At 40.5% G+C, this 12413-nt stretch overlaps 1 protein-coding gene across 1 annotated transcript in view; it reads right to left on the bottom strand.

Moving 5' to 3' along the window:
• Nucleotides 1–12413, bottom strand: part of LOC119492137 (cadherin-22-like) — a 191801-nt gene that overhangs the window by 4509 nt on the left and 174879 nt on the right. The window contains exons 11-13 of the mRNA XM_037776526.1: nucleotides 10653–10770; nucleotides 5547–5696; nucleotides 4274–4375 (exon numbers count right to left, since the gene is read on the bottom strand). Coding sequence (XP_037632454.1) covers nucleotides 4274–4375; nucleotides 5547–5696; nucleotides 10653–10770 — 370 coding nt within the window. The remainder of the gene's footprint in view (nucleotides 1–4273; nucleotides 4376–5546; nucleotides 5697–10652; nucleotides 10771–12413) is intronic.

The following is a 12413-nucleotide window of genomic DNA, read 5'->3' as shown; positions in this document are numbered from 1 at the left end:
TAATGAATTTCTGCGCCAAAAAAAAGTAGATAATACCCAGATGATTGTCCTTAATTATTGAGTTTTGATTGGTGGCAGGATGTGTTTCCTGTGGCAAGTCGGCTATGGATGGTGCTACAGTTAAAATAATCCTTTTTCCTTCCCTTTCCCATGCAGGGACAATGAGCAACGACTCTAAAGGGATGCCAGTGAAGGGACATTTAGATAGATCATTAACCAGTGGGCACCATGCATCTTCTGGAACAGATAGCCTGTTGCCTAAAACAAATGCCTACAAGCCCACAGAGATAAAAAGACTATCAATTATAATGGGGGCCTGCGCTGTCTGGGACGGCACGGATTGTTTGATGCTCTGAACCCGCCAGAACACCCATCCATACATTTGCGAAAATGAGATAGGCCCGCATCGTTTCACAGTCTAACTAGATCAATGTCATGACCTTACGTGCTGTGTACAGGAAAATTCACACATGTGAAAGCAGCACATATATTAGTATGCGTGAAAAGCCCGCAAAAAAATGCACTCTCTCAAAGTGACCTTGGAAGACAGGATGTGACTATAAAACACCACGTTTCACCTTTCCATTCAACGCCTTCCACTACTCTTTCTTTTTGTCTTCTTGCATAGCAAAGTGCAACCCATCATGAAAACATCAATTTTCAAACATAATCTGTACAAATGACTTGTTGCCGCTCCTGGTAATTGTCTTCATTTGGTGTAAATGGCCTGAAAAATAACTTGCTGAATGAAAAACGCCCTGTGTGTTCCTTGCCTAAAGAGCTGTGCCAGCCTAAAGAGCCTCACTGATCTTGAATAGGGGACTTCATGCAGTATCTCTGACTGATAATGTACATTCGCTCTCCTCTCGCATTGTTTGCCGGGCTCCATTGGGAGAGCGGTGTCTGTAACCATTGTGTTTATTCTTCTCCTCCATGAATGGGGCGAATTAATTGCCACTGGGTTGAGGAAACAGTCATGGTTTGTGGTAAATTGCGGCGCACACTGCCGTGCATACTAAGCGAGCCTTAAGACAATTACTCTAAATTCAGACTAATGAGGAGAGTAATAGGAGGTAGAAAACTTGATGTTATGAACTCCCGCATACGTGCGGATCAGCTGCTCTTTCAGTAGATAGTATTGAAGGAGTGACGGTATGTGAAGCAAAGACGATCAGATAACCTCACTTCTGAAAAACCCTTCCCCGCTGATAACATGTGAGTGTCACTGCCTTTTAGTCACAGACGCTTAAACTGTGAGCTATTGGAAACCTATTTGTTCTAGACATTAGCACGCCTCAGGCAATCCTAATACAACACCATGTACAGCATTTACCTTAGTAGGAAGCATATGTACCTGCATAAAGCTACCTACTATACATACAAAGCTGGCCCCCATGTGTACAGATGTTGCGATAAGCGTTCCTGACAAGACGGTTAATTTACCCTTGGGCTGCGCTGGTTGCCCCCACCCAGGAGTTCATCACAAGCAGATGGGAGGTAATTAGAATGGATGCATGCAGATGCTGCGCCGCAGTGGAATGGATTCATCACATCAGGCCTATAAATGAACTGATGGAGGGACTGTTTGTTTGTAAGGTAATTAGGCAGAAATTTGTTTTCATTTTTCTCATCATCCAACAATTGATGTAATAGAGGTGGTCCAGCCTCTGGAGAGAGGGAGTGCTGGCTGGCTGGTTAGCCAGACGCTGTGTGTGCCATGTGTGTGTGTGTGTGTGTGTGTGTGTGTGAGAAGACAAGAAACACACAGTAATGGAGCATTGGGAGAACGGATTGCATTGCAGTTAATAGGTGAGGAGTGATTTGTCTGGTGGATGTGTGCTTTAGCATGCATGGGCAGACAGACACACACTATGTGTGAGTGTGTGTATGGTACAGCAGGAACTGGAAAGTGTTGGGCAGTGTGCAGTCGATAAGATTGCTGCCACATGCCTCGCTCCCGTCTGTTATTCACACCGCGCGATAGTTGTGAAAACACTGCTCATCCACCCTGATCCCAGACCCTGCAGCCCTTGAGATTGTTCTGTCCACACAATGACTGGCAGAAGCCAGGCGCTGCGACTTAGCCTGTCCTTCAGTGCTTTGATGAGGCGTGTTCACTCCATTTTCTACCAATCAGTATCAGTCACTCAAAGTGGCATGGACTTAGCGCCGATTAGAGTCACTGACACTATTGGAAACAACATTGCATGAATTCATAAGTGGAATTGAAATGGCACAAATCATGAAATAGTACCAAAATAGTTAAATCATGACATGTCTTTAGCAGGGCTGTTAAAGTTGACGTGATAATAACACGTTGACGCAAATTTTGCAATCCATCTTTCTGAGGTTGTATTGAGGTCAGTTGTAAAGCTAGAGTAGAGATACTGGCATCATATGAAACTAGAAAACCTAAGGAATCCATTGGTGGTTCAATGACGCTCCAAACTTACACAACATTTTGGCGAGGAAAAATTGTCTTTTTCAAAGTGGTCCCTTGACCTCTGACCTCAAGATATGAGAATGAAAATGGGTACCCATGAGTCTCCCCTTTACAGACATGCCCACTTTATGATAATCACATGCAGTTTGGGGCAAGTTATAGTCAAGTCAGCACACTGACACACTGACAGCTGTTGTTGCCTGTTTGGATCGAGTTTGCCATGTTATGATTTGAGCATGTTTTTTATGCTAAATGCAGTACCTGTGAGGGTTTCTGGACAATATTTGTCATTGTTTTATGTTGTTGATTGATTTCCAATAATAAATATATAAATACGTTTGTATAAAGCAGCATATTTGCCCACTCCCATGTTGATTAGAGTATTAAAAACTTGACAAATCTCCCTTTAAGATACATTTTGAATAGATAACATTTGTGATTAATCACGATTAATTATGGACCGTCATGCGATTAATCTCAATTAAATATTCTAATCGACAGCCCTTGTCTTTAGCATAAGCATGTTACTCTGCATAATGTATTTTTTCAACCAAATCACCTAGTCTGCCGTGAAAATAAATCTTTGCACCAGCAAACTCTATTTTCCTGCAAAGTATCTCGCTTTCCACAAGTTTAAAGGCCAGAGAATTGTTTTCAACTCCAACAGCCTTTTGAGGGGATGTCATCTCGCCCAGAACGCCAAAACCACAATACACAGCAAACACAGTTTTTTTTATAGCCGGCGGAGGTTGCCTCAGATTTGTACATAACATTTTTTTTGTTGAGGCTTTTAAAACCACGATGAATAAATGATGCTCTGCTTTTGAAGTTCACTCCAGTAGATGGTTTGGTTAATGGAGACGGAGTTTTAACAACTCTCATTAGAAGAAGCTCTTAAAAGAAATAGATAGCAATGCTAGTCGGAGTTGGAGCTGCCTGGTGTCACATCATCCATCACTCACTACCGGCACAACGTAAAACGTGTATAGGGCTTGTGCGGGGGGAGACAAAACACCGTGACAGCGTTGTCGTTTTTCTCTGTCACCGAGGAGTGGGATGCTAAGACGTACAGCAGGGGGGGAACGAGAACTCATAAAATTTTTAGATATGACAATACTAAACCTCTTCGGGGCTCTGAGAGGGTGAGCGTGTGCGTGCATGTGTACGTTAGCGTGTGTGTGTACGTGTCTGTGTATAAAAATCAGAGAATGTCTGGAAAGCCTGGTCTATTTAAAGCCTGCTGTTCCAGAGGTATACAAGTGCTGAGGCAGCTCTTTTGCCTGTTTGCTCTCTCTAACCCCCCCTCCACTTCACTCCCATTCACTCCATCTCCGTCTGTGTTCCGAGGATCAAAGTGGCTTGATATCATTCATAAACTCAGGCATCATCTGTGCTCCTATTCAAACAAAAGCTTTCTCCTCAGAGAAGCAGCAACAAAATGTACAACAGGAAAGCCGCTCATGAAAGAGATGAAAAATTGATCTTGTTTTCATGTCACTCGACTTCGTTTTTTCTGCCACTGCATGTGCGATTTCATTCGTGAAATATAGATAACATCCATTAAAAGACACATGCTTGGTTGCATGATTTTATGAGTGGCCGACATGCAGTCGTGGCTTTAGGTGCAGCCCTTAAGTCTTGCCTTTTACATACTACTATTAAGCGTAATGCTCGTGGTGGTCCTGCTGGAGTAGTTGAACTCAGCAATGACCCCTGAAAAGCAATACTAATGAATTGTGCCTATCCATTGGTCTAGTCGTCCATCATACCCCATACATTTATCTCCTCATTCATTCATCCATACATGCATGAGTACATCCATCTGCTTACCTATGAGGATGAGCATGCAGACCAGCAGTGCTATAAGAGCCCCCGGGCTGAGAGCAGCACTCATTACATATGCTGTGGCATTGCAGGACTGGATGGCTCCCTCTGTGTTGCAAAAGAAGAAAAAATAGCATTTACTGTACAGATTCAACACCAGTTATGAGTCGCTTCAGTGGAAAAGGATTAAGCACTGTTTTATCAAGAGAAACAAAAAAGTTATCATGCATATATTATATTTCCACCCCGCTGAAATCCCCGTTGAGGGCCGATTTGTGGCCTTGTGTTATTTTGTTTTCCACAAATATAAGCAGATAAGAACTGTTTGCTGACCAAAACAATGGCATGTAGATGACCTTTTTAGCACTGCTGCTGATGATGCAAACGGTGACAGTGATGGTGATGTTAATAACGGTGCAGCTTACCAGAAAGTGTCCTTATACTTCTATGAAACCCTGTTACTGTTGATCAACCTTTTAATTCAGAATATTGTGTGGAAAATATTTATATTGGAGGTACTAATATACTGGAAGAGAAGTGCTCTAAAAAAATATTTGGAACACACTCCTTTATGTTCCTTCATCTAGATGTTTTTGGTCGTCCTTATTTGAGGATATACAGTGGGAAAAAGCTTGGGAAATTTGTGAAAACTACTGTATCAATAACAAAATTAAGAAAGTTTCTTTCAAGATATTACACATAATTTATCCAGTTAAACGTGTTAGAAAGATTCAAGCTGGATATTGTGTGATTTATAAGTGTGATTTTTGTGGACTTGAAAAAGAGAGTATTACCCATCTATTTCTTCATTGTGTATATACAAGAATGTTCTGGATTGATGTAGCCAACTTTCTACAAAGAAAACTTAAGATGAATGTTGAAATGAACATGTTTGATGTAATACTATAATTTAGTCAAGATAATATTGACATGCTGTATATCATACAATTATTTATCATATTTGGAAAATTAAATATTCATGAGAAAAAATGGTCAGGAACCAAGCCAACTTTCCTGCACTGTATTAATGAATTCAAACAATATAGCACAATCTTACCCAATGTTAAAAACAAAAACAAAAATTAAGACCTTTAAGTTATTAAATAAATATAATATGATGTATATAACATAAACTCTGGCATTATGAAATGTAATTATTTCTATTTTGTCCCTTTTTTTTCAATTGTCTATGTATCTGTTTGTACCTCTGTTGATGAGCATGTGTACAATAAAGAAAGCATTATATAAAAAATAAAGAAATAATAACAGTAGCTCTCACCTGGGTCGCAGCCACAGACGTGGATGGTCAGGGTGCCCGTGGAGCTGAGAGAGGGAGGCCCGCTGTCGACCACCAGGATAGGCAGGAAGTACACATTCTGCTCATGGCGGTTAAAGCCTGACCGCTGGGTCCGGATGCCAGCTGTGTTGTCTGGGTGGGCGGTTTCAGTGTGTCGAGAGGGAGAGTGGGGGGGTAAGGGAGACAAGGTAAAGCAGACAATTACACATGAGCGACTTAATATTTGAAGAACAAAACCTCTTTGTCTGCTCACAGACGTCTGGTTTACACCAGGCTGCAGTGGAATTGATGAAATTCCATCCAGTGAGTGCTTTTATTACTACTTGTTTTTCCTCCTATGAACTCACACTGCACTGATGGAAGTATAAAAAAAGCGGGAGTGTTGATCGTGCCGACTTCTCTGACATTACTAAAATGTCAGGACAAATCATTGTTTTCAAGACTTGACACCTGACAATGTAAGATGTTTGCCATTTGATTCAACAATGAAAATAACTTCCTCAAGAAATGGTGAAGTGAAAAGAAAAAGACAGAAAAGGTGCCATCCTTGTTATACATAGTCTGTCATTTGCCTTAATGCATAGTTCAAGGACTCTGGACGAAGGGTGTTAGGATTGTCATATTTAACTTTGGGGTTGAATGATTTCACCCGGGAACTGCTTTTATGCTTTTATCCAATTAACATTTATCATTTGTATTTTTTTTTAAACAAAAACAGGAGAGAGAATGAGTGAGAGAGAGCCACTGTTTGAAATTAAACTTCACTGGTGTGTATATGAGCCCTCTCCGGGAGACGTAGATAAATGTAACACAGGATACAGGAGGAGGCTTTGACAAATAGAGTCAGCGAAGCTTTTGTGGGTAGACGTGTGCTACTAAGCAATCCATCTCCCAGAGCATATATCACCTTTATCCATGTCGCCCTAGAGCTCCTCTGGCACATGTAGAACAATCTTCATATTACTGTTTATGTACGGGAACGCTACGCCCCTGAGTTTGTCCTTTTGACTTTTACACAGCATTCTCCTTCACGGTTGTCTGCTTTTAGACAAAAGATTCTCTCCAAAACACATATATAGACTGAGGCATCCTGTGTAGTTTTGCATCAAAACCAATAAACTTAAAAACTTGGCTACACATAATGATTGATCAGAACAACCTCCCACGTCCACCTTTATCTCAAAGTAGTTAATGAAGTGATTGTTGTTTGCTATTACTTGAACTCCAAATGAACTTATAGGTGTAAACAATTCCTCCAAACTACAGCAAAATATGTACTTTGTCATTGCCCATCTGATGACCCTATTGGGATGCTGGCATTGTTTGACTCACACTGACGGTGAAAACATGCGGATGTTCAGCAGGTATGTTTTCTAGTCTCACCATTTTAGTTTAGCGTGCTCACATTTGCTAATTAACACTAAACACAAAGTACAGCTGTGGCTGATGGGGACATCATTAGTTTTGCAGGTATTTGGTCATAAGCCAATTTATTGCTCTTTTGAAATTTGATGACGCTAGATGAACAGTCAAGGGATCGCCAAAGTCGTTTGCATTCATTCTCTGGGGACCACGAGTATTGCTGTACACATTCATAGCAATCCATCCGATAACTGTTGGGATATTCAAGCCTGAATCAAAGAGGTGGATTGACCAACAGAACGATTCTGCCATCTCCAGAGCCACACATCTGGCATGACCATAGACTGTAGGAAGTGGACATAGTCACTGTGATGTCACCCATTGGTTTGTGGAATGCTGTTTTGAAGCCTCGAGTTCAGCATTTTGGCCGCCGCCATCTTGTTTTTTTGCAACCAGAAGTGACACGAGAGGGTGGAATAAATTATTTGTAGGCGACCAAAAAGGTTATAAGTAACTATCATGAACTGAAAATACACTGTGAAAGGTTTAATGTACAAAAACACGGACACCTCCCAGAGCGGATAACGCCATGTTAGCGACCTGTCAATCACAAGGTAGCCGCACCCTGAAGCATACCCTGCTTTATGGTCTATTTGACTCTAAATGGGACCATAATTTACTAAATGAACATCATGCTGTATTGAAGAAGACTTGAAACTAGCAATTGAGACCATAAACTCATGTTTACAATGTTTACAGAGGTAATAATGTTCTCATAGACTTCTTCTTTTGCAACCAGAGGAGTCGCCCCCTGCTGGCTGTTAGAAATAATGCAGGTTTAAGGCATTTCCATATTGGCTTCACTTCTCAGACCCGGAGGTTGCCCACTGGCAATGTTTTTCTTCTGTGGACAATCTTGAACCTGAACATGAACTCCTGTCACAATATATATAAAAAATACTTTATACTATGTATTCATTTACAGGTAAGAAGGTAATAGAAAACAAATACGGCCACCGAAGCCAAAGAAAAAAAAGATATGCTATATTACAGCCTAAAATGGTACTCAACCAGGGGTCCAGGGATCCCTAGGGGTCCTTGTGGGACCTCCAGGGGGTCCCCAAAAATGGTGAGTTGTTTATATTCACTATAGAAGTGAGCCCACTGTGAGTAAGAGTGACTATTTTGATCATATATTTATCTTCCTCCACTGTTATCTCCACAACTGTAGTTGAGAACTATATAATTCTTAATCATATCTAACAACCAAAATCTTTTCAGATGGAGGTCACTGAAGATAAATCTTATCGAATGGAAGTCCGTGACCTACTGTGTATCAATTTAGGGGTCCTTCACGAAAATGAACCACTGGAGTAAAGAACAACGTGAGGAATTGTACAGTTTAGGATTACTTTAGCCACGTTGCGTGGCTGTTGTACTGCAAAGTATGACTCCTCCCGGATGTTGTATAGCATTGCTGTTCACGCTTTACAAATGTGCCAAACTGTGTATGTGCAAAAAGGTTTTTGAAATAAATAAAATAAGGAATACAAAAACTTTCACAAATGCCTTGAATGTCACAAGTAAAGGTTTTCCTCTTTTTTCCCTCACCTTCATATCATTTGAGATTTATTTTTTAAACATGATGTGGGACATTTCCAGGTAACATGATGGCAGTTTGTCATGTAACAGCAAAGTTTATTTGGTAAAGACGAGGGTTTTGTTCTTCAGACGTTGCTAGCAATGACTTAAAAGAATTTAGCAAGATGGGGGGAAAAAAAGCCTTTTCATCATTGTGTGTCAAGGCTCGGAGACGGAACGCCATGTGAGGCCATGATGGGGAAAAGAAGAAGTGACAGATTGAAAGTGACAGGTTGACAAATGTGTCAATGAAAAGAGACACCAGAGTGGAAAAAAAGAGGTGTGGGAGGATCAAAAGTCTGTGCGGGGTTCTGTTTGTCTTTCACCAAAAATACATGCAGTCTGCAGTTGTGTTTGTGTGTATGTGTACGGGGCGAAAGGTAACATTTTTAAATCTAAGCATGAATATACTGTGTCATTCTTCCTATAACGTACATACACACAATCACGGAGAGGTGGCGGTGAAAAAATGAAACAAAAGGAGACACTGATTGTCTGCATGATGTTGTGCTGTGTGTGTATTTATGTGTAGAGGAGAGAACAAAAGAGCCACAGGGACCCTTCTGTCATACTTCTGCCCCTCTATGCACATATGTATGTACAGTATGTGTTTTTCTTTACACAGGGTTTAGCGTGTATCCGTTCAAATGCATTTGAGCTGGACTGCAGACGGCCTCGCCGCTTTCACGCGGTGACATTTCCCTTGCTAGGGCTGCTCCCCTGACATTTTCCTGGTGTCAGATCAATCTTGATTTAACCAGATGTCACATTCACTTAGGTACACATCTCTAAACGAGGGATCTGCAAGCACGTTTGCAAAAACACAGACAAGCATGGAAAAAACTAATCTTCCCAACAAAGCAAGGTCATCACTGGGGAGCACAGTGATTTTAATGTTTCCTTACATTGTGCAGATACAGTGCGTGTGTGTTTTTACGGAATGCAATTTTCATGATGACACTTGAGAAAAGTATTCTATCTAAGAGGAAACGAAGGAAAAGATTGTGTTAAAGTGTTAAAAAAAGGGAAATCATATTAATGTAAATTGCTATTACTGTGGGCAAAAAAACTCAGCTTAGCAATGAATCGTATATTGTGTCACACAAACTTCTTTAGATAAACTGTAAAAAAAAAGTACAGTGTGTCAGACATGCAATGGCAAGTAATACTTTCTAATGGTATTACACTGCTAAGAGGACCAGAACGGGTGTTGCTTGCAATTAACACAGCATTAACACAATTGATCTTTCGGAGGTTGTAGCAGGCTCAGTTTTAAAGCTAGAGAGAAGATACTGTCATCATATGAAACTATACCAAAGCTAAATAATCCATTAGTACTAACCATGTCATGTTATCTTGTTGTGAAGGAGGGTAAATAACGCTAAAAACTAAATTTTGGCGAAGAAAAACTGGCATGGCCATATTCAAAGGGGACCCTTGACCTCTGACCTCCAGATATATGAATGACAACAAATCTCCCTTTAAGGTACATTTTGAACAGAGAAAAAATATGCGATTTAATTTACGATTAATCATGGACAATCATGCGATTAAATATTTTAATCGATTGACAGCCCTAATTATTTTGCATACACTTTTAAAAAAGCCTCTTGCGATTGTCAAAATCTTCTGGTATTGTACTGTAGGAATTGTGTTATTTTGAAGAATTTTCAATGAGGTAACTATGACATTGTCAAAGTACTCACTAATAATTCCAAAGTTTTTTGGAGCTGCAGTCTTTTTTAACTTAATATTGCTTTCAGGTCTTCATTTGCAGAATACCCTCAAGCATTTCACCAAACGCTCACATTGCCAATCACTCAGGGAAATGGTGAGATCATCTGAAACTCTTTCATCTGTATGAGCTTCATCACGATCTTGAACGTTTGTCAGTCAAACATAGTTTTGCTGCACCTGTGCACATTTAAAATGCGCGCACATCCACTCACAAAAAAATATAACAACCGGCCTTACAGACTCCTTCTCGTACCATTATACCCTAAAGATCATATTGTGCTGATAATGCCATCAGCACAAATATGCTTCTCCACCAATAACCCCAACATAGGACCTTTGCCCTCTCACCTTTCACATCCCACAGGGTGAAGTGTCGATTGCTGGAGGCTTCGGGCGCCAGGGTGAAGTAGAAGCGGTGTCCAGATTGTGGCTCGTCTCTATCCACCACACTGATGGTGTGAATTAGCTAAGAAAAGAGAAGGAAATAAAAGCACAAGAAAGACAAGGAAACAGAGGTTAGATTTTCTGCTCAGATCCACTCAATGGGAACAAGAAACTGAATATGAAAAGCACTTTACACTTTACATTTCAAAATGCCTCTTTCATGAGGGAGGGAGTGAGGAGGAGCGACTGTACTTGGATGCAAAACACTCAGAAGGCTTCCTGTGAAAGTGCAGTTCAAAGGGACCACGGTCACAAAGAGATAAAAAAAACTTCTTTCTCCAGAAAGTTGACACAGCAACATAAAAAATGTCTTAATGTTAGAAATGCAAAACTATCATAAAATGCCTCGCTAAAAAGCCTTTTTTGAATAGAAAGGCAGCGAGTTATTCTGTGAGGCTGCCATATTTGCTCTAAGAAAGAGCAAAGACTAAATGCAAATGTGCAGAGGAGCAGAAAGAGAGACACAGAGACTCAGTGAGGGTGTAGTCATCCTATCTAATGCTATATAATAATAGTGATCCACATTCAAAGATAAAACTCAACTGTGATCCAATTTTGAGAACTCTGTGTGGACACAATAAGGTGAGATATGATTCACTGTGAGCGGAACAGACATCAAACAGCCCCCGGAGATCCTTTCACCTTAACACAGGCCTCTCGGTGACAATTCATCCTCCGCTCATCCTATGAATCTGCAGCCAGCATCAAACCACAAGCTGATAAATGGTATTTTCACATCGCATCCGTCAGCTCTGTTTCCTCCTCTGCCGCCACATTCCACATATTTCGTATTATTTTTGTTTCTCTCACCTTTTTGTTTACTACATACTCTCTCACTAAAAAAAAACTAAAATGTACTCTTCAGTGTAGCTGAATAAATAAAGCATACGAGTTGAAAACAATGTATACAGTGCAGTATAAACACAGTTTGTTTGGTAAGACAGTAGAGCAACAGCACAGCGGCATGATGAGCCAAAAGATGTTTTGATGGAAAGGTAGAAGCCTTCAGGCTTTAAAACTAACCTTGAATCCCCTTGTGGTATTATACCACATTTTTATCTCAGTGTCTTGAAACTGTATAAACTGAAAAGTGTCCAGTACTATAATCTACAATCAGTCTATCAGTCATATAGTACTTTGAATGATACTCGCTTGCCTTGAGCTACTAAAAGCTATCTCTTCTGTTTGTGTGAGAAAATTACATTTTTTATTTTTTGCCTGAGAACATTTTAAAGCTTTATTTTTTTTTGTTGTTTAAATAATGGATCTATTCTTTTGATAATATATTTGGGGAGTCGTGGTTTTTCTTGATTTTTCAACAACTACTGTTGCAAGAACAGATGTTGCACACCTAAAGCACTGTGGTAATAACACTTGTAATTGTTCATCCATCTATTATCTGTAACCACTTATCAGGGTCGCCGGGGGCGCTGGAGCCGATCCCAGCAGACATTGGGCAAAGGCGGGGTACACCCTGGACAGGTCGCCAGACTATCACAGGGCTGACACATAGAGACAGACAGCCATTCATGCTCACATTCACACCTACGGGCAATTTAGAGTCAGCAATTAACCTAACCTGCATGTTTTGTCTTGGAAGGAAGCCAGAGAACCCAGAGAAAACCCACGCTAACACATGCAAACTCCACACAGAAGGGCCCCAAG

Source organism: Sebastes umbrosus, chromosome 1, assembly GCF_015220745.1.
Source record: "Sebastes umbrosus isolate fSebUmb1 chromosome 1, fSebUmb1.pri, whole genome shotgun sequence".
In the NCBI taxonomy this organism is placed as follows: Eukaryota; Metazoa; Chordata; class Actinopteri; order Perciformes; family Sebastidae; genus Sebastes; species Sebastes umbrosus.
Note: the sequence above shows the minus strand (reverse complement) of the source record. Positions and strands in the feature narration are given on the sequence as shown.